Raw genomic sequence first — 23,607 nt, 5'->3', positions numbered from 1 at the left:
CTCCGCCTCCAGGGTTCAAGGTATTCTCATCCCTCAGCCTCCGGAGTAGCTAGGATTACAGGCATGCACCTCTATGCCCAACTAATTTTTTTATTTTTAGTAGAGACAGGGTTTCACCATGTTGGCCAGGTTGGTCTTGAACTCCTGACCTCAAACGATCCACCTGCCTGGACCTCTCACCACTGTAACTTTCTAACGAAGAACTGGAATATTACTTTATTCATATAGTGGAATACATTTGAGTTTGCATCATGGTGAAATGTAGAGCCATGATGGTTTTTGGGTGGCCAAATCATTCTTGTTTACTTTTCCTGTAATAGCAGCATTCCAATTTAGTGAAATGATAGACACTAAAATCATGTTTACCTATAATTAACTCTACTGGATAAATTAGTAAGCATGTCATACTAATACTACTGTAATAGTTTGGTAGTACATTTTCTTTGAATATTAGATATAAACATCTAAGTATAAATAATGTACTAGTCATAATGTACATAGGATTTTTAAAAATTGTCTACAACCATAATTCAATTAAAACTTTTTATTTCAAAAGTATGAATATAACATTATTTATTATTATTATTTTTTTGAGACAGAGTCTCACTCTGTTGCCCAGGCTGGAGTGCAGTGGTGCAATCTCGGCCCACTGCAAACTCCGCCTCCCAGGTTCAAGCGATTCACCTGCCTCAGCCTCCCGAGTAGCTGGGATTACAGGCATGTGCCACCACACCCGGCTAATTTTTGTATTTTTTAGTAGAGACAGAGTTTCACCACGTCGGCAAGGTTAGTCTTGAATTCCTGACCTCAGGTGATCCACCCACCTTGGCATCCCAAAGTGCTGGGATTACAGGCGTGAGCCACGGTGCCTGGCCGAATATAACATTATTAAAATGACTAAGGGATTCATTCAAAGTAAATATTTTACAGTTATATTCACACTAGTGTATAAAATACTGTTTAATTTATATGAATGCAGTTTGTCTACAAACACTACATATAACTATGCTAACTGTACTCAAGAAATAAATATAAACCAAAGCACAACTACAGACTCCACTGTTCACTTCACACACTGAACCATGCTTTTGCAATAAAAGTACTTCAGCCTGCAAATATTACCTGGTTACCTTGGATAATCTGTAGTCTATCAAAGGAACGTAGTATCTTTTAGTCTTTATCATTTTTTATTGTTAAATTTAATCCTATCTTCATGCTCAACTTTTGTGTGCTCTTAAAACGAACTTTAATCTAAACAAATCTGTGTCTACTTTAAGAGACAACAAATGGAGAAAATAAACCTTTGCCAAAGCAATGAATTTGAGGTCCTAAAGACAATCCCAAGTCAAAAACAGTGACAAAGGTTTAACTGTTAATATGATTTATATATCTTTCAAACAACAGAGAAAAAACATACATATAATTTAAATGCTTTAAGGAAAAATCAATTAAGCAAATATACTCCTGGCCGGGTGTGGTAGCTCCCGCCTGTAATCCCAGCACTTTGGGAGGCTGAGGTGGGCAAATCATGAGGTCAGGAGTTTGAGGCCAGCCTGGCCAACATAGTGAAACCCCATCTCTACTAAAGATACAAAAAATTAGCCAGGTGTGGTGGTGTGTGCCTGTAACCCCAGCTACTCAGGAGGCTGAGTACACTTGAACCCAGGAGGCAGAGGTTGCAGTGAGCTAGCTCGTGGCATTACACTCCAACCTGGGCAACCAGGCAAGACTCCTTCTCAAAAAAAAAAAGAAAAGAAAAGAAAAGAAAAGAAAAGAAAAGAAAAGAGAAAGAAAGAAAGAAAGAAAGAAAGAAAGAAAGAAAGAAAGAAAGAGAAAATATCCATCCTCCCTTTTTTCACGTGGAGAATAAAGCTTATTTCTAATTTGTATTTTCCATTATAACAGCCAGGTCTCTGGACATGTTTTTGAACTATTGGACATCTTAATTTTGCACACCGTGTGCACTTGAGATATGTTTATGGGGAAAAAAAGTAGAAGAAAGGTGTCATTAAAAAAAAAAATCCATGGGTGTGTCAATCAAGAAAAATGACAAGAAAAGTCCCAATCATTTTAGGAAGTTTATTTCCCAAAGTTAAGAATGCACAGCCAGGAGAAAGGCCTGTGTCTTTCTCCCAAGAAAATTTGGGGGGCTCCAGGAAAGGATAAGATACTAAGAAGTACAAAACTGTTATGTAAGAGGGAGGTAGGGAAAAATAGTCATTGATGCCATTGTCTGGCTCAGTGAATCTGCATTTTTTTTTAACATAAGATGACACAGACAAATGGGGCAGAGGAAAAATGCAGGTAATCTGCATTTTTACATAAGATAACATACACAAAATGGGGCAAGGGAACAATCAGATATGCATTTGTGTCTGGTGGAACCTATAAAGATATGCTATCAATTTACATTTCCATGGTAAAATTTTTACAGAAACGCCTTAGGGTAAAGATCTTGCAGCTCACTAGAAATTTTCTTGTGGGCAAAATACGGGGGAGTCATGTAACTTTTCATCTTGTAGCCATCTTGTTTAAGAACCAAAAGGGTAGGTGGGTTTGTGTGACCCAGTTCCCAGACTAACTTTTCTTTTTGGTTTAATGAGTTTGGGCTCTGAAGATTTAATTTTCTTTCACAGGTACAGATGAATAAGACAAGTTCTAAGAGATGTATAAAGATATTTAGATTCTGACACAATAATTGTGGGAGACTACAACACCCCACAGACACTATTAGACACATTTTTGAGGCAGAAAATTAATAATGATATTAGGACCTAAACTCAATACTTGACCTAATAGTCCTAATAGACATCTACAAAACTCTCCATCTAAAAGCAATATAATATACATTCTTCTCATCACCACATGGCCCATACTCTAAAATAGACCACACAATCAGAAATAAAACAATCCTCACCAAATTCAAACATCCCAAAATTATACCAACCACACACTCTGACCACAACTTGATAAAAATGTAAATCAATACAAAGAAAACCACTTGAAACCATACAATTACATGGAAATTAAACAACCTGCATCTGAATAACTTTTGGGTAAATAATAAAATTAAGGCAGACATCAAAAAGTTCTTTGAAACAAATGAGAACAAAGTACAACATACCAGAATACCTGCAACACAGCTAAAGCAGTGTTAAAAGAAGAATTTATAGTACCAAATGCTCACATAAAAAAGTTAAAAAGATCTCAATTTAACAACTTAATATCATAAATAAAATGAGAGATGCAAGACAAAACCAATTCCTAAGTAGCAGAGGGCAAAAAATAACTAATCTGATCTGTACTGAAGGAGATTTAGATGTGAAAAACTATACAAAAGATCAAGAAATCCAGGAGTTAAATATTTGGAAAAAATTAGTAAGCTAAATAAACTACTAGCCAGATTCATAAAGAAAGAAGATTCAAATAAACACAATTAGAAATGACAAAAGGGACATTAACCCTGACCCCACAAAAATACAAATAACTGTTGAAGTCTACTATGAACACTTCTATGAACATAAACTAAAAAATCTGAAAGAAATAGTAAATTCGTGGACCAATACATCCTCCCAAGACTGAACAAAAAAGAAATTGAATCTCTGAGTAGACCAATAACAAACTCCAAAACTGAATTAGTAATGAATAGCCTAGCAATCAAAAAAAGTCCAGGACCAGAGAGATTCACAACTGAATTCTACCAGATGTACAAAGAAGAGCTGGTACCATTCCTTCTAAAACTATTCTAAAAAAATTGAGAAGAAAACACTCCCCTTCAACTCATTACGTAAGAACGCCATCATTCTGACACCAAAACCTGACATAGATAAAACAAAAAAAGAGAAAACTTTAGGCCAATATCCTTGATGACCATTGATGCAAAAATCTTCAACAAAATATTGGGAAGTTAAATTAAACAGCACAACAAAAAGCAAATCCACTATGATCAAGTAGGCTTTATCCCTGGGATAAGAGGTTGGTTCAGCATACACAAATTAATAAATGTGATTCATTACATAAAAATAAAACCCACCAGATTATCTCAATAGATTCAGAAAAAGCTTTCAAGAAAATTTAACTTCTTTCACGTTAAAAACCTGCAACAAACTAGGCATCGAAGGTACATACTTCAAAATAATGAGTTCTCTATGACAAACCCACAACCAACATACTGAATGGACACAAGTTGGAAGCATTTCTCCATGAAAACTGGCACAAGACAAGGATGTTTTCTCTCGCCACTCCTATTCAACATAGAACTGGTAGTCCACACCAGAGCAATCAGACAAGAGACAAAAACAAAAGGCATCCAAATAGGAAGAAAGGAAGTCAAACTTCCCATTTTTTGCAGACAACATGATTCAATATATAGAAAACCCCATAGTCTCCGCAGAAAAGCTCCTTAAACTGAAAACTGAAGCAAAATTTCACAATACATAGCAAATGTACAAAAATTAGTAGCATCCCTGTACATCAATAACATCCAAGCTGAAAGCCAAATCAAAAACACAATCCCCTTCACAACTGCCACAAAAAGAATAAAACATCTAGAAATACAGATAACCAGGGAGAAGAAAGACCTCTGCCACAAGAATTACAAAACACTGCTTAAATAAATCAGATATGACACAAATAAATGGAGGTTTATTTTATGCTCATGGATAAAAAAGATCAATATCATTAAAATGGCCATACTGTCAAAAGAAATTTACAGATCTAATGTCACTCCTATCAAACTACCAAAAACATTCGATAGAACTAAAAACAACTATTTTAATATTCATATAGAACCAACAAAGAGCCCGAATACCCAAGGCTATATATATATATATATACACACACACACACATACATATATAAAAAAGACTCATAGAACAATGAAACAGGATAGCCAATAAATAATGTCACAATGCCACACACCTGCAACCATCTGATCTTCAACAAAGCTGACAAGAGCAATGCGGGAAGAATTCCCTATTTAATAAATGAGGCTAGAATAACTAGATAGCACTATGTAGAAGATTGAAACTGGATGCCTTCCTTACACAATATATAAAAAATCAAGATGAATTAAAGACTTAAATGTAGAACATAAAATTATTTATATATATATCAATGTTATATATATATTTATAAATATGTATAAATATATATAAATGTATTTTATTTATATATATATATATATATATATATATATATATATATATCCTGAAAATAACCTAGAAAATAACCTAGAAAACTCTAGACAGAAAAACTGGCAAAGATTTTATGATGAAGATACCAAAAAGCAATTGCAACAGAAGCAAAAATTGACAAATGGGACCTAATTAAACTAAAGAGCTGTTTCACAGCAATTGAAACAATCAACTGTGTAAACAGACAACCTACAGACTAGAAGAAAATATTTGCAAACTATGCTTCTGACAAAGGTCTAATATCCAGCATCCATAAGAAACTTAAACAAATTTATTAAAAAAAAAAAAAAAAGCAGCAGCAGCAGCCAGGGGTGGTGGCTCACGCTTGTAATCCCAGCACTTTGGGAGACTGAGGCGGATGGATCATGAGGTCAAGAGATCGAGACCATCCTGGCCAACACGGTGAAACTCCGTCACTACTAAAAATACAAAAATTAGCTGGGTTTTGTGGCACGCACCTGTGATCCCAGCTACTCGGGAGACTGAAGCAGGAGAATCGCTTGAACCTGGGAAGCGGAGGTTGCAGTGAGTCGAGATTGTGCCACTGCACTCCAGCCTGGTGACAGAGCAAGACTCTGTCTCAGAAAATCATAACAAAAACAACAACAAAAAACCAAAAACCTAATTAAAAAGTAAGCAAAAACATGAACAGATACTTTTCAAAAGAAGACATACATGTGGCTAACAAGCATATGAAAACAAAATTCACATTGTTAATTATTAGAAAAATGCAGAGATACCACCATCTCATCCAGTCAGAATGCCTATTGTTAAAAAGTCAGTAAGAGATGCTGGCTAGGTTGCAGAGAAAAAGGAATGCTTATAAGTTGTGGGAATCAGGAGGTCGCGGAGACCACTGGGTGGAACAGGAAGATTTTATTTAGGTGGCCACCGGCCCAGCAGATAAACATCCAAAGGCTGAGCCCTGAACAAAGACAGGGCTTGACTTTTATACATGCATCCAGCAGGGGCGAGTCAGGTTTTTGGCGCAAAACCTGTAGGCGGGAAAGCAGTCTTACAGAAGCAGAACAAAGGCAATTAATCATACTGTGACAGGTTTTACAACAGGCTTTGCAATGAGCGTACCTTACTTAAACATGTCTTGTGACCTTGCCACGCTACAGAAAGAAAAACAGGAACTTACAAAATCTTTAGAATTGCAGAAATAGTTACAAAAATAGTTGTGAGAGCAGAACAAAGAATAATGGTATGGGGAGAGAATTTCAAATGGGGAAACTGATAAGGAGAACTTGTTTTTCTCATCCCTGCTCCTGGAGCCCATTCTTTCGGGGCCCCTGTCTGGCCTTGCAGATAATTATCATAGCTCCAACAGGACTTTGGAGTGAGTCAGACTGGTCAGGGAAGGACTTGTTTTCCCTTTACTTGTTTTTCCTTTTATATTTCCTGCTTCATTCCCTCCTTTGATACTTTTTATAAGTAAGGTTTAATAGAAAGCATCACTAACTTCATTTAGTTCTTCAAGAGGAAGTACCTCTTTTCTTGGCAGGGGTTGATACTTAACGCCATTAGTCATGTGGTAGTCTGTCTCCACAAGAGCCTCTATGGCTGTTTGGATATTTTTGACAATGAGGGGTAAGAGACAAGGGAGTGGAAGGCAGACTCCCAATATGGCTAGAACTACTCATATTAAGGTTTTAAATCCTCCAAGGGATGAGAACCAACCTCTGAAGAGGGAATCTGGAGACTATCCTTTCCAAGACTGAACTGGGATGTGGGCTAACTTTTGGATTTTTGCAGTTATTTCTTCAATGACCTTTCCATTGTCATCAATTTCCAGGCAGCAGTTAGTTAGGTTGAACTTTCCGCATACTCCCTCTTCCTGGGCTAGGAGGTAGTCTAAAGCCAGTCTATTTTGATAAACGGCATTTCTCATTTTTGTGGCTTGCTGGGCAAGCAGATTCAAGGCCCCTGCAGTTTCATTGGTAATGATTTCTAGTACTGCCTGCAATCTTATAATGCGGTTGAGCATGTAAATTGGGGTGCGGTATCCCCACATTCCATCTTCTGCCCAGGTGGCTGGGCCATAATATTGAATTATTCTTTCAGGAGGCCATTCATTTTCCTTCCAATCTCCCAGAGTTATGCCTCTTTTGCTTTTCCTTTTAGTTTCATCATAGATGGGGTATCCTAACACTTCTCCCTGTTTTAGGGGGATTAGGAAGAAGGATGGTCTAATTGTCCCCAGTACACAGGCCCCTGACCATTTAGCTGGCAGTTGTCGATATGCCCGCGGCCCACAGATCCAGTAGAGGCCAGAGGGTGCCTGCCAGGTATTTGGAGCTTCAAGTTGGTACCAAGAATGGTTTAAAGATGGGAAACGAGAGAATGGGCTTGGGTGCGGTGATTCAGAATTATTGCTTTTGCCCCTCCATAAAGTCTTTCCTAGTGTCTCATTGTAATATTGTTGTCCTAGGCAAGTTAACTCTCCTACTGGGTCTGTAAAGGCCTTTCCCCAGCGAGCAATACAGAATTTTCCAATAATGGAGGTTTTTAAGAACCAGATGCTCTGACTTGACAGTGCAGGTTCAAGGGAAGAGGCAGTTAGAGTGAAATTATCTTGGGGCATTAGCTCCCTTGCTTCCCACGGCCATTGGTCTCCCATGTTCGTTCCCCCACAGACATAACATGAAGCGACGTGCAGGCTGCTGGCTATGTTTTCAGCCAGTTGGGCAAATAAATTTCTGGCCAAGGGAGGGGGCTCAGGCAATTTCTGGTTAACATGCTCATAGAATGACTCGAAAACTCGGAACTGTTGGGTTGAGCGGGTCCGAGTTTTCTTTATTATATATAGATAGACATACGCTCCTGGGTCAATTTCTTTACCGCTGACTCGTGCCCCTAGTGGTGCTTTTAAACCTGTTGTCCATATGGGCTGATCTGGCTCTAAGATGGTAAGATTTACAGAATTGCAAGTGCTTGTTTTACAATCTGGTTCCAATGATATTTTGGTAAGCATAATTGGCCCCAGTGATTGCTGGCTACTGGACCACGTTGTGCAGTCCCAGCAAGTTGTTACTGGGGAATCAGTGGAACAAGCAGGGGGTGCACACCTATTTTTATGGCAGCTACTATAGTACTCCATGGAACTGAAGATTACGGGAAAGAGTGAGCCCATGGATGCTATCCGGCAAACATCAAAGTATAAGGATACAACACCCTTGCTGGAGGGAAAGACCTTGGTTTGGTTTAGAAGATCCCCTTCCTTTGACCCGACATGAATTTCAAACCAGGTCCCAGGTGAAGACTTAGGATCATAACACACATAAGGCTGGCCCTTTCCTGGGTCACAGACTGAGTAGGTTGTCTGGTTGTGAGTACAAGTTCCTAGGCAGGTCCCAGCACACTCATAGTAAGTGTGATACAACAGGGTTTTAGTCATGATGCTCCCCGACCACGTAGTGTGGGTGCAGTGGAGGCATCCCTCCCAGGGTTCTCCTTTTAACATGGATAAGGGGAGTAGCAAGAACAAAGTGATGAGTAGCATGTTCACACCCAGCATGGACAGAAAAAGCTTTTTCCCAGGGGAGAAGTCTGAGCAGTGACAGCTTAATAGCAAAATAATTAGTATTACAAGGAAAATTACTGGACTTCAGATTTCTAACCACGTTTACTTCCCTGATGATGACTCAAGCTTCGGCCGTGCATAGACTAGTCAGCCTCCGGGGTGACTACAGCAGGGCTGTTGTCTCCTCAAGCTTCAGCCGTGCGTGGACTGGTCAGCTTCCGGAGTGACCAGAGCAGGGCTGTTGTTGTCTCACTGGCACCTTGGTCCTGTCGTAGAATCAACTGGGTTGTATGGTCTAGGTCCTGTCGGCTGGTCCACTTGTCCTGGGCTGCTAGTTTCAGCTGACTGGATGGATGGATCCAAGGCACAATTCCTGCAACTTTAACAACAGTGGGAATAGACAAGATTACAGTATGGAGACCATCCCATATGGGTCTCAGAGTGGTTGTGTTTTATTTTTTGACCCAAAGAGAGTCCCTGGGTTTAAAGGGGTGTATTGGATCTATCACGCTATGGGCATTCTTTCCTGGACCCAGCTATGGACACTTTGCATGGCTATCCCCAAAGCCTGCATTTGCCTCCTTAAAGTTAATTCCCCTAGTTCACAGAGATTACCCTTAATTTGACTTATGATTGGGGGTGGCTGACCAAACAGTATTTCATAGAGCAAATACCCAGCTTGTTTGGTGGTGGTGTACCTGACTCAAAGGAAGACCATGGGCAGGACTTGATCCCATCTCGGAGGGGCTTCTTGGCAATATTTCTTCAGAAGCTATTTGAGTGTCCGGTTCATGCACTCTACTTTTCCTGAGCTCTGCGGCCAGTAGGCTGTGTGTAATTTCCATTTTATTTTTAACAGCCATGTTAGTTCCTGAATTATTTCAGCTAGAAATGCCAGTCTGTTGTCTGACCCTAGAGTCAGGGACAGTCCAAATCTGGGGATAATGTTTCTTAATACTATTTTAGTCACTTCTCATGAGTTCTTGCTTCTGATGGGGAAAGCCTTGGCCCATCCTGAAAAGGTATAGACAAGTACTAACATGTACTGATAGCCCCCTGCCTGGGGCAACTCGGTAAAATCCATGAGCAGGTTTTCACAGGGCATGGTTCCTATTTCCTAAATTCCTGGGGGCCGAGTGGCCCCTTGTCTTGGGTTGTTCTGGGCACAGGTTAAATATTGTTCACAAATAGCTTGGGTGATGGCAGTGAGTCGCGGCACATAGAAATGGCATCCTAGTAGCATTTCTAGTGCCGTTTTTCCCATATGAGTTCCTTGATGGAATTGCTTTACGAATTTGGGGGCCACCATTTTGGGAATGGCCAATCTCCCATCGGAGAATTTCTACCATTCTCCTTCGGTATATTTTCCAGTTTCTTGGACAAAACCGGCCTTCTCATTTGGAGAGTAACTTGGGACCTCCTGGAGGGGAGACTCTGGGAGGAGGGGCATAGCTAAGGCTTCTTTTTTAAAATGAGGTGTAACCACTGCTGCCCATTTTGCCTCCTTGTTTCCCTTTGTTTCCTTTTGCCTCTGACATGCCTGCCCTCTAGTGTCCCCTGCAGTGCATAGCTGCTACTTTCTCTGGGACCCATACAGCATCTAAGAGCTGTAGAATTCTTTGTATTTTATTTCTTTGCCCCTGGCAGTTGAGAGTCCTCTTTCTTTATATATAGCTCCATGAACATGCAGTGTGGCAAAAGCATATTTGGAATCCATGTAAACATTGACCTTTTTGTCTTCTGTCAGCTGGAGAGCCCTCCTTAGGGTTACTAGCTCTGCCTTCTGGGCTGATGTTCCAGCAGGCAGAGGCTAAGCCTCCACCACTGAGTCTAAGGTCACCACTGCATACCCAGTCCAGCAGACCCCTTCCAGCTTAAAACTGCTTCCATCTGTGAAGTATTCCATATCTGGGTCCTTAAGGTGCTGGTCTGTAAGGTCTCCTCGACTGGAGAATACCTCATCCACTGTTGCCACACAGTCATAGAAGATGATTCCCGGTTCAACTGGGAGCAGAGTAGCTGGTTTAAGGGTATTCACTGTTTCTAAAGTTATGCAGGGATTTTCGCATAGGAGCCCTTGGTATTGAGTCATCCTTGGGTTTGATAACCAATGCTGCCCTGTCTGATCCATTAAAGTTATAAACAAGTGTAGTACCCGGATGGTCAGTTGTTGCCCCAGGGTCAGTTTGTCAGCTTATTGTGTCAATAGGGAGGTAGCAGCTAGTGCTTTACAGCAAGAAGGCCACCCTAGCACCACAGAGTCCAAGTGTTTAGATAAGTACGCCACTGGGCGATGCCATGATTCTGACTTGAGTCAGGACTCCTATAGCCATTCCCTTTAATTCACGGACATACAGAAAGAAAGGCTTAGTTGTATCTGGCAGTCCTAAGGCTGAAGCCTGAGTTAGGGTTTCTTTGATTTGTTTAAATACCTTCCCCTGGTCAGTCTTTCAGAGGAGGGGTTCATTTTCACCCTCCTTTGTGGCTTCATATAAGGGCCTAGCCATAAGTGAGAAATTTGGGATCCAGATATGGCAGAACCCTGCTGCCCCTAAGAATTCCCCTATTTAGTGCCAGGTGGTTGGAGCTGGCCGTGCACAAACAGCTTGCTTTCATTCATGGCCAAGCTGGCATTCCCCTTGGCTTACTATGAAGCCTAAATATTTGACCTTTCATGGCAAATTTGGGCCTTCTTTTTGGATACTCTATACCCTGCTTTCCATAAGAGATGGAGGAGGTCCTGGATTCCCAGATAACAGTCCTCTTGGGTTGGGGCTGCCAAAAGAAGGTCGTCTATGTACTGCAACAAGGCGCAGTTGTCATTTGGTGGGATGTATGCCTTGAGGTCTGAGGCCAGTGCTTCCCCAAAGATTGTGGGAGAATTCTTGAACCCTTGTGGGAATCTAGTCCAGGTGAGCTGTCCCCCAAGGCCATGACTGAATCGTCCCATTAAAATGCATAGATGGGCTAACTGGTGCCAGGCAGAGACAGAAGAAGCATCCTTTAAGTCCAGGACTGTAAACCAGGTGGCAGTTGCTGGAATAAGTCCCATTAAAGTATACAGGTTTGGTATTACTGGGTGTATGGTCACCGTGGCTTGGTTTACAGCATGCAAGTCCTGCACCAGTCTATACTCATCAGATCCTGGTACTGGCAATGGTTTTCATACCAGCAAAAGTGGAGTGTTCCAGGGTGACTGGCATTGGATTATGGTCCCATGGTCATAGAGCCACTTTAAATGCTTATAAACACCCCAAATAGCCTCTTGGGAAAGTGGGTACTGACAAACCCAAACTGGAGTTGCTCCCAGTTTCAATTCTACCACTACCAGTGCCTGATCTACAGCCAGCCCAGGTGAGTTGTCTTCAGCCCAAGCTCCAGGAATTTGATCAATTAGCCTAAATAATAATTTCTCTTCCTCCTGCGAACAAGGCTGCATTGGTGCCTGTACTTCCTTTGTGTATAGTCTCCATTCCTCAGCCTGTGGGATGGTGAGGGTTAACACCATGGCCTTTGCTTGAGTTAGGCTTAAATATCTCCTTGTGACCCAAAGGTAATCTGTGTGTGCAACTTTTGGAGTAGGTCTCTTCCTAGTAGGGGCACTGGATAATTGGGGAAATATAGGAATTTATGTTGGACTTCTCATCCTCTGATGACACACCTCCTTGGCTGACAAAACAGCCTCTTCTGTGGGACGCCTGTAACCCCAACAATAGTTGTATGATCTTTAGATAATGGCCCTATGGGCTGGGTCACTACCGAGTGTTCAGCCCCGGTGTCTACCATAAAGTTCATTAGCTGGCCCCCTACTTCTAATGTGACCATGGGCTCCTGGGGGCCTAAAGAGAAGGAGCCCAGTCTGGCCTAGTCTTCATATTCTCCAGTTCTCGCCAGCCTGGTCAAGTCGATATCTGACTCCCTTGGGACACGACAGCCCTTGGCTTGCAGTTTTCCAGTTTTATACTCTCTGTCATTTTCTTCATTGCCCTCTGGACATTCACCTTTCCAGTGTCCCCTCTTTTTGCACTGCGCACATTGATCCCTACATACTCTTGGCTGACTTTCAGGTCTCTGTCTGACCTGAACCCTTCCATATCCGCGGCCATGTCTGCACTCTCTCACGACACTACTTTCCCTTTCTGTGAGGGTTGCCACTAGCAGATTGGCCTTTTTCTTAAGTCTCAGATCAGGCTCTCTGTGTCTCCTGGTTATGGTTAACGTACATCTTGGTGGCCACTTCTAAAAGCTGAGCGGCACTGATGCCCGTGACAACTCTCTAGCTTTTGCAAGCTTTCCCCTGATGTCTCTCTGGGCCTACCCTACAAACGCTGTGTTCGCCATGTGCTGGTTCTCAGTAGCCTCAGGGTCAAACGGGGTGTAAAGCCGGAATGCTTTACAGAGTCTCTCATAAAACTGACTAGGACTTTAGTCAGTCTCCTGCAGCACTTCCAAGATTTTCCCCATGTTGACTGCCTTTTCCCCACCTTCCTTTAGCCCTTGCAGGAGTGCCTCCCAGTACCTCTGTAGGTACTATAATTGGGCTGCATCATTTGGGTCCCAGTGTGGGTTGGCCTCTGGGAATTGGCCCTGAGCATATGCCTGGACATTAAGTGTGCCTTCTCGTGCACTGTGTTCCAGCCAGCGGAGGGCTGCCTGGCTCACCCTTTGGCGTTCCTTGGTGTTAAAGAGCATCAGGAGGAGCTGTTTGCAATCTGGCCAAGTTGGATTTTGTGTCTGAAAAATGAACTGCATCAGATCTGTGAGGGCTTGGGGTTTCTCCATGTAGGAGGGAGTATAGTGTTTCCAGTTTAGGAAATCAGTGGTTGAAAAAGGCTGGTAAATAAAAGTCAGTTGCTCCCCTTGGACCTGCCCCTGTTCATAATAGATAAGTCCCCATGTTTCACGGAGGAGCATCTGCAACACTCTGGCGTGGCCAGATCGAAGGTGGTCTGCTTGATCATCCTGATTTTCCTTCTTGACCTCCTGGGGCGGGCGCTCAGATTTCTCCCTTTGAGGTGTAGCCTGGGGTGTGTCACCATCTGAGTCTGGCTGCTCAGGGGCTGCCCTTGGTAAAGGGGGGTAGATTGGCACATAGGGAGGAGTGGTTTCTATCTCCTCTGGTGGTTCCTGCAAAACTGTTTTTTCTTGTGGCTTTCCTTTTGTCTCTGTAGCTGACGGTGAAGCTGATTTTTCTTTCACTTTAGGCTTGGCTCAAGCTATGAGCATTTTCCAGTAAGATGCCAGGCAGGGCTGCAGCCATGCAGGTCGAGTTTGAACTATATTTAGCCATGAGTCAACATAAGGAAATTGGTCTGGATGCCCTGGCTGTCCTCTGACCCCAGTCACCACCTTAAATACACGGCCAATTGTTTCCCTATCTGTAGTTTCTTTGGCCGGCCATCCAACATTGAAAGAGGGCCATTCTATTTCACAGAGAGTTCTCAACCTCTGGGGGGTCAACTTGATCTCATAATCCCCCATATAATCTTCCTTAAAGTTCCTTAACATACATTCTAATGGGGTGGGTTTCGACGACTTCCCTCCCATTTCCTCCCAGTTATGGCATAACACACTCACTCATGCTTTTGCTTCGGACTGATTAGACCATGTCCCTTGCAGGAGTATTTCAGACACCACTTAGCTTTTATGGAGGGTTTGTATAAGTCCTGAACCCGGACCACCACAATCTATAAATTGTGGGGCACCTCCCTAAGCCATATGCCGTAGCCCCGGAGGACGTTTGCCACTAGTCCCAGTCAGTTCCACACTTTGCTCAGATCGTACAGTCTATGCTAAGAGACCTGCAGCTCCACAAACGTCACTCACTGCATTGGTTCCTTTTGGAACCGTCTCTTTCACACGCATTGACACACCTCCCCATATCCAGTTTCCTTTCTTAACCGACCTAGCGAGTCACTCTCACATCCTGGGTCAATTGGGGTGTAAGTTTCTTCCAACTTTGCAAGCCCCTCTCATGTCCTGAGTCAGATTACTAGATACATCCCAGGAGGTGATCAGGCTCCCCTTCCGTCCTTATGGGATGGGTCCTGCCTTGAGCCCAAATCTTACTGCAGTCCTGTAGTGTGCAGTCCTGGAATCGTCCTGTAGCCCCTTAGGTTCCCCTGCACTGTCAGGGAGGGGCTCCAGGTCGTGGGAGAGCTGATCTCCCCTCTGGGTTGAAGGTCTCCCAATGGTGCCTAGGGTCACGGGTCTCCCCCGGCCCGGGGCTCCAGTCCCACAGGCAAAGGAGACAGTAAACCTGTAGTCTCCCCTCCTAGCTGGCTCGCCAAAATGTTGCGGGAATCAGGAGGCTGGAGAGACCACTGGGTGGAACAGGAGGATTTTATTTAGGTGGTCACCGGCCCAGCAGATGAACATCCAAAGGCTGAGCCCTCAACAGAGACAGGGCTTGACTTTTATACATGCAACCAACAGGGGCGGGTCAGGTTTTTGGTGTGAAACCTGTGAGGCAGGAAAGCAGTCTTACAGAAGCAGAGCAAAAGCAGTTAATCATACTGTGACAGGTTTTACAACAGGCTTTGCAACACGACCCTATCTTACTTAAACATGTCTTGTGACCTTGCCATGCTACAGAAAAAAAACAGGAACTTATAAAATCTTTTCAAACTTGCAGAAATAGTTACAAAAATAGTTGTGAGAGCAGAACAAAGAATAATGGTATGGGGAAAGAATTTCAAAGGGGGAAACTGACAAGGAGAACTTGTTTTTCTCATCCCTGCTCCTGGAGCCCATTCTTTTGGGGTCCCTGTCTGGCCTTGCAGATAATGTTATCATAGCTCCAGCAGGACTTTGGAGTGAGTCAGACTGGTCAGGGAAGGACTTGTTTTCCCTTTACTAGTTTTTCCTTTTATATTTCCCGCCTTATATACACTGCCTGTAGTAGTGTAACTTAATTCAACCATTGTGAAAAGAATTGTGGGAATTACAGAACTAAAAATAGAATTACCATTTGACCCAGCCACCTCATAATTGAGTTTATACCCAAAGAAATATAAACTATTCTATCATAAAGACACAAACACAAGTATGTTCACTGCAGCACTACTCACAATAGCAAAGACATGAAATCACCATGAATACCTATCAATGGTAGACTGGAAAAAGAAAACATGATATGGCACGGTGGCTCATGCCTGTAACCACAGCACTTTCTTTTTGTTTTTGAGATGGAGTCTTGCTCTGTCGCCCAGGCTGGGAGTGCAGTGGCACCATCTCTGTTCAATGCAAGCTCTGCCTCCTGGGTTCATGCCATTCTCCTGCCTCAGCCTCGCGAGTAGCTGGGACTACAGGCGCCAGCCACCACGCCAGCTATTTTTTTGTATTTTTAGTAGAGATGGGGTTTCATTGTGTTAGCCAGGATGTCCTCAATCTCCTGACCTCATGATCCACCTGCCTCAGCCTCCCAAAGTGCTTGGATTACAGGCATGAGCCACTGTACGTGGTCAATCACAGCACTTTCACAGGCCAAGGCATGTGGATTGCCTGAGGTCATAAGTTTGAAACCAGCCTGGGCAATGTGGCAAAACTACATCTTTACAAAAAGTACAAAAACAAAAATTAGCCAGGCATAATGGTATGTACCTGCAGTCCCAGCAACTTGGGGGGCTGAGGTTGAAGAATTGTTTGTGTCACGGAGATTGAGGCTGCAGTGAGCCAAGATCACATCACTGCACTTCAGCACCCTATCTCCAAAAATGAATAAAATAAAGTAAAATATTTAATAAAAACAAAATATGGTACATAAATATATTGAATACTGTGTGGGCATAAAAAAGAAGGATTGTGTCCTTTGCAGAAACATGGAGAGAGTTGGAGACCATTATCCTTAGAAAACTAATCCAGGAACAGAAGACCAAATGCATGTTCTCATTTCTAAGTAAGAGCTAAATAAGAATACATGGACACAAAGAGAGAAACAACAGTCACTGAGGCCTAGTTTAGGGTGGAGGGTGAAAGGACAAAAAGGATCAAAGAATACCCATTTGGTGCTATGCTTAGTATCTCAGTGACAAAATAATCTGCATGCCAAACCCCCCGTGACATAATTTCACCTATATAACAAACCTGCATGTGTAACCCTGAACCAAAAATTAAAAATTCATGGGTAGGAGACAGCGTAATGTACGTGTAAGGACTGGTTTGTGCTACAGATAGTGGTCCAGGTGGGACTGTCCTCTGATTTATTTGTGTGTTCATGCAAGCAGATGAGATTATGAACAGGTAGTCCAGAACCCTAGATTGGTAGAAAAAACAGGTTGCTGCTGCAGATTCAGTGCCTGGGAATAGGAATATGTAAGGAGACTTGTAGACACTTTTGTGGGTTTTTGGCAAGAAACACCAGGATGAAAAATGCTGTAGTGAAATTCCTGAGGGTAGTGCCTAGTCCTGGGAAGGGTGTGGACACATCAATGTCTAGTGGGTGTATTTGTGAGTGGGTGGAAATCCTGAGGGGGCAGCGGTGGGAAAAGGGGGTCTGTTATAAGAGCTCCTTTCCTTTCCTCTAAGTTTTTAGTCCTCTCTCACAGTGGGAGGAGACCTCAAATCCCAGGACAATGGGCAGTGTGACAGCCTCTGTACAGGACAGCAGAGTCTCTCATTCCCAGATACCCAGAGTTCCATTCCAGGCCAGGCTTCTGAGATGTCTTTCTTCTGGCACCAAAATTGTAATGTTTGCTGAACACCAAGCAATACTTCAAAATCAACACATTGTCTAAAATTGGAATTTTGGCCCCACTCAAGAGTCAGCACAGACCTTGATCCAGGGCTCAATCCCACAACACTGTCCTCACTGCAGATGCCAGTCACAAACTGGGCCCATCTATGGGCCCATCTATGCTTTTGAGATACTGTTTAAAAATTCAGGACTCCCATAAATCTTTCAAGTTCAATAATTTTATAGAGCTACTCACAGAACTCAGCAAAACACTGTAGTTATGTTTACCCATTTATTATACAAAATACAACCCAGAAAACTCCAGTGGAATAAATGTATAGGACAAAGAAAGGATGTGGGGAAAGATGAAGCACATAGATAATTCTGGCAAACAGCATTAATAAAATTCTCTATCCTTTGTGTTCTCCAGGAACAGTTTATAGAAAGAAACATCCTTTCACTATCACTTAGATGGTGCTCTCTTGTCCGATCTATCACATAACTAGACACTGACTCTGCACATTTTCTTCTTTGTTGTATTAAAAAATAAGCAAAATTTGTCTTCAGTGGTCAAAATAAAATGCTTTTTTGTTTGTTTTTTGAGATGGAGTCTCACTCCGTCACCCAGACTGGAGCGTAGTGGCATGATCTTGGGTCACTGCAACCTCTGCCTCCAAGGTTCAAGCAATTCTCCTGCTTCAACCTCCAGAGTAGGTGGGATAACAGGCACATGCAACCATGCCTGGCTAATTTTTATATATTTTTTTAGTAGAGACGGGGTTTTGTCATGGTGGCCAGGCTGGTCTCAAACTCCCGACCTCAAGTGATCCACCCAACCTTGGCCTCCCAAAGTGCTGGGATTACAGGTGTGAGCCACCGCACCCAGCCTAAAATACTTCTTAATGAAACTTTACTTAAGTTTATCTCCTTTCCATAGGCTCCTGAACTTTGAGCTACCCTCAGTCTGAGCCAACATACAACCCCATTTTATGTTCCTCCTAAAAACTTGCTGACTTCATGGTAAAACAATTTCTGATCTAAAATCTGATTTTTTTTCATCCTCCATTTGCTATTCCCCTCTGACCTTCTAATCTTTTTCGCTCCTCTCTAAGAAAGAAAGCCTCTATCTGTTTAAACTTTGCAATCCTTAAAGCTCTTATAGTTGGTACTTCCTTCTATTGCAATATTCTTTTAGAATTCAATTTTTTATTTTACATAAACCTAATTTAGCTCTATTTTACAAAGTGTAGAAACTGCCTCAAAACAGCAACAATTTCATCTTCAGTAAGACCCTCCCAATCCCATTCTATCTTAATGTTAACTGCATATGCCTGTGGGTCCCCAGCTTTCCAGGGCTCTGTAGCTTCTCTCAGTATAAAAGTTTCTTCCATGACTGGGGTCAGCAGGCTGGGACATCTGCAGGGAAGGTTTCCTAGAAAGAACGAACTGGGCCTTTAATAACCTCCCTCCCCAGCTGGGCGCAGGGGCTCACACCTGTAATCTCAGAACTTTGGGAGACCAAGGATTACCTGAGGTCAGAAGTTTGAGACCAGCCTGGATAACATGGTGAAACCTCGTCTCTACTAAAAATATAAAAATTAGCTGGGTGTGGTGGCACCTGCCTGTAATCCCAGCTACCTGGGAGGCTGAGGCAAGAGAATTGCTGGAACTGGGAGGTAGAGGCTGCAGTGATCCAAGATCTCGCCACTGCACTCTAGCCTGGGCAACAGAACAAGGCTCTGTCAAGAAAAAAAAAAAAGAAAGAAAGAAAAAGAGAAAGAAAGAACGAACCTCCCCTCTTTTTGCAGGCTCACTATTAGCATTAGCTTGGGGACACTGGGCACAAGCTTTAATTTCCATGTCAGAATTATTCACTTGGTTTTTGTAACTGAAAAATTCAGAAAAATTACTCAAACACAGTGTTTATATAAGGGAAGGAAATTTTAAGGTACTTACATTTCATACCTCAATAAGAAATACAAAAGCATTTCTTCCTTTAAGACAATATATTATTTTATTATTTCCATTAAAAATCATGTAGTAAACAATTAGTTACATGGGAGCACTTCTAAGAGATACCAAGTTTCATCTCATAAAATTTAGCATTAACATCACATATCAAGATGATAGGGTATAGAACAGAGGTATTCACTATAACAAATGTATCCTGCAAAAAGAGGAACTGATGTTTTCATGAATCCATGTAACTCACCAATTATCTACCACATTTTCTTGTGGAAATGTATTCATTTTCTATAGCCAAAACGGAAGAGAGATTTTCCCTATTCTTTTCCTTCGTAGCACTCTAAAAACTAAGCCTTGGAATTCTGTTGGACGTCACCTAGTCATTAAAGAAACACACCTGGCTAGGTGCGATAGCTCGCACCTGTAACCCCAGCACTTCGGGAGGCCAAGGCGGAGAGATCGGGCAGATCACCTGAAGTTGGGAGTTCAAGACCAGCCTGACCAACATGGAAAACCCTATCTCCACTAAATATACAAAAAATTAGTTGGTGCATGGTGGCGCATGCCTGTAATCCCAGCTGCTTGGGAGGCTGAGGTAGGAGAATCACTTGAATCCGGAAGGCAGAGGTTTCAGTGAGCTGATACTGAGCCACTGCACTCCAGCCTGGGCAACAAGAGCAAAACTCCGTCTCAAAACGAAACAAAACAAAACAAAAACAAAAATGAAAATACACACCTGAGAAAATTTCTAAACTCGGTGTGGGAAAGAAAAAGGTAAATGAGTTTTGTTTTTGTTTTTGAGACAGAGTCTTCCTTAAATGAGTATTCTTAAGAAATGGAATATAGGATTAGATACTGATTTTCTTCTGATCCCCACCTCTTTGATGCCCTTTGTAAATATTTTCTTATCTTTTAAGTCCTACTAATAAAATGCAAGTTACAGTTAACCCAGGGAGCAGCGGTGCTCATTAAAAAATAGATGTGTCTGACTCATGTGTCAAGTCAGGCCACCCAATCACTTGAGAGATTCTCACACCCTCATCCTGCTCACTTAAGTGCTCAGTGACCACCCTCTCCGGAGACACTGCACTAGGCCCCAGTGAGTGCCCCAAGGTGCATTTCACTTTGCAAGTTGTTGCACTATCTCACTGGAGCCAGGTTTGATTTTGTTTTTTTTGTTTGTTTGTTTGTTTTTTGTCTTTTGGGATACTATTTTCTCTTTCAGAATTCTTGGAGAATTCAGGTGGCAGTAATTATTTGTGTTTTTCCCTCAATACCAACATCTGATTGGCTGACCAGCAATGTGTCTCGAGAAATTGAAGCCGGGTTGGTTTGAAGACAATCTTAACTTCTCAAAGGGTTTCCTTTTCAAAGGAAGAATATCCCAGGAGACTCCTCTTGGCCCCCGGGCATCCACCTGATCCCTTGAAAGGCTATACTCCAACTTCAGGCTGTCCTATGTCTCCCATTCCCAAATACTCGGAGTTTCATTGCAGGCCAGGAGCTGAAATTTACTAGACATTCTAGCATACATAGCCACAGCGGATATCTTGATTTATCCCCAGACAGTACTGAAACCCAGAATCAGGGAAAAAACTGAAGGGTGGCTGAGGACACATTACCTTATAAAGTTTCCAAAGGGAAACCTTGACCCAAAAATATTCTGATAAGGTTTCTGTGCCTAGAGGCAATAAAAGGAAAGGAGGCACAGAACAGTGTTTACAATACAGTGTCAGGGGATTATTCTTTGCTTTCTTCTCTTGGGAAATATTTACAAACAGAAAACAAATCTTCTTAAAAATGCCATCCAATGCTTTGTCAAAAAATGATGAAAATATGGTACTAAAATGTACACTAAAGTGTACATTAAAGGACAAATAGTTGATAATGTGAATTAGGGAGGGGAAATTGGCATTTGGGAATGTCAGAAGGAACTGGAAATTTAGTATTTTACTGCAAGCCAGAGTTAGGTTGGAGGAATGGGAAATGGGGAGGAGTCTTGAGATCCTGCTTGAGAAAGAAGTGAAAAATGCAGGGGAAAATCAGTCCCCTGTGGAGTGTGAAAATAATTAAATGGCAGGCAATTAGACTGAGGTGGCTCCAGTCCTAGGGTTGCTTCTTTCAAAAAAATCTAACTCGAATGCTTTTTTTCTAAAGTATTACATTGGGGGAAAATAAAATTCAGGCTTAACCAACTGTAAACTGCCAATTAACCTCTCATTACATGACCAGGAAATTTCCACCTTGATCGTGCAAATTAAGAAACTACATAACTCTACCTAACCAATTATTAAATTTGCTTTCCTTTATCATGAACCTTATAAAAGTGTTTTCTTCAAGCCCCTTCCATAAACCACAAACTACAAAACATAGCTTGGTGCTCTGCAATTCTTGAATTACTCTTTAATTAAATTCTTTAATATTTTTGCGGTGACTTCCACAAATTTTAATAGAAAAAAAGGGGGACTGGGAACCCCGCGGACCAAAGCTCTTCCCATTCATGAACTCCATACCCCGAGTCAGTATTCTCCCCTGACCACCGTCCCGTGGTCCCTGCACAATAATCGAGGAGGGATGCGGCAGTGGGGGCAGAGCTGCCCAGAGAGGACTCCAGGCCAGGGCACAGTCACTCCGCAGGGAGGAGACAGGACGCCCGGGGTCCCTGCTGCCAGCCCAGCCGCCATCCTATGGCTGAAGGGGACTGACGGCCGAGCTGCGCCAAGAACAACTCTGGGCCGCGGATTTTGGAGACAACTGCGGGTAGGCCAGAGTCCCGCCACAGCCACTTCCTACCAGTGCCAACCAGCCCCGCCCCCTCTCTCGGGATGTCGGACCCGGCACTCTCACCATTTTTAGGCTTCCAGGGGGTCCTGGGGTCTTAGCTGTGATCTCCCAATACCTGCAGGTAACGGGGCCACAGAGACTGGGCCTCTGGAAGCAGAAGACACACAGCAGTGAGGACTAAACCAGGAGCTCCGGCTGCAGCGAGAGACAAAGGCCCCGCCAAATCCGGAAGCCGTCCTGTCTGCTCTTGCTGCCTACCTGATTGGACCGGTCCCAGCCCAGCGTCCCTGATTGGATAATGCCTAGGGCCCCACCTCCTCAGGCCCTGATTGACAGAAGATGTGCTCAGATGCTGAATGTGGAGAGAAACCTAAGCCTTTTCAGGCAGAGCTTCCTCCCTAAGCTGACCCAGGCCCTCCCCAGACGGCATTTGCCTTGTAAGGCAACCCTCTGAAATAAAATGTGAACCATATGTGAATTCCAAATTTTCTACTAGTTAAGAAGAATGAAGAAACAGGTGAAATTCATTCTAACCATTTAATAACCCAATATATCCAAAATATTATTTCAGTGTATGAGCAATATGTAATTATTAATGTACTGTACATATTCTTGGAACTAAATCTTTAAATCTAACTCTATATTTTACCTTTGTAGCACATCGCAGTTTAGACCAGCCATATTCCAGGCATCCTGTAGCCACACATGGCCAGTAGCCACCACATTGAAGTGCAGCTCTGACGTCAGGGGGTTGAAGGGCCTGAACATCCCTTTTCTGCCAAAGGTGAAGCAAGAGCCTCTCCCTACCAACATCTCTCTTCAGTTCCAAGGATGAAACAGATACTGGCCATAAAAAGAGCAGAGGACAGCAGGAATAAAATTACCTCAGGTACTGAGGTTACAAGCACTGCTGGCCACCAGTTGCTCATCTTTCTTCAAGAGATTAGACAGTGAACAAAGAATGATGAGGTCACAGGAGAAGAAAACTCTATGTCTTTAGATCTGTACATAGTATAGACCTCCAATGTTTAGAAACAGAGAAAATAGAAAAAGGCAAACTCATTTTGCTGTTTGGCCTTGGCCCTAATGGTCAGGCTGTGGTTTTTCTGTTTTCTCCTGTTGTATGTGGTGCTGTGTGAGTATAACCACCAATCACATGTATATATGTCCACATGTATTTCTGCATTTTTCAACATTATCTTACAAGATATTCAACTTTAAATCAGGGGGGAAAACTTAGTACTTTTAGGGTAACTAAATTAGAAGGTAACTAGTAATCAGTCTGTCATTAAGGCCTGGCACCTTATCTGCACTGGGTGCATGTATTAGTTAGGTGTTATAGTGTAACAAACCATCCAAAGCTTATTAGCATCATAATTGAGATGGTCAGGCTTTTAGACTGGGCTCAGTGGGACCATTCTTCTTGTCTCAACTGAGCTCCTTCAGACATGTATTATCAGCTG

The 23,607-nt window shown here is 42.6% G+C and overlaps 1 protein-coding gene across 2 annotated transcripts; it reads right to left on the bottom strand.

The window, feature by feature from the left end:
- Nucleotides 1–6,056: 6,056 nt before the first annotated feature.
- Nucleotides 6,057–22,380, bottom strand: ERV3-1 (endogenous retrovirus group 3 member 1, envelope). 2 transcript variants are annotated; one of them, XM_073008739.1, is made up of 2 exons: nucleotides 22,208–22,380; nucleotides 6,057–9,100 (listed from the first exon to the last, which is right to left on the bottom strand). In XM_073008739.1, exon 2 carries the CDS (start codon nucleotides 8,713–8,715, stop codon nucleotides 6,901–6,903), a length of 1,815 nt encoding a protein of 604 aa, XP_072864840.1. In that variant the 5' UTR covers nucleotides 8,716–9,100; nucleotides 22,208–22,380; the 3' UTR covers nucleotides 6,057–6,900. The 2 variants fall into 2 exon arrangements, with proteins under 2 accessions (XP_072864840.1, XP_072864839.1); XM_073008738.1 differs by having other exon boundaries at nucleotides 22,260–22,376.
- Nucleotides 22,381–23,607: the final 1,227 nt, after the last annotated feature.

Source organism: Chlorocebus sabaeus, chromosome 21 (assembly GCF_047675955.1).
Source record: "Chlorocebus sabaeus isolate Y175 chromosome 21, mChlSab1.0.hap1, whole genome shotgun sequence".
NCBI lineage: Eukaryota > Metazoa > Chordata > Mammalia > Primates > Cercopithecidae > Chlorocebus > Chlorocebus sabaeus.
This window is presented reverse-complemented; position numbering and strand designations above follow the sequence as displayed.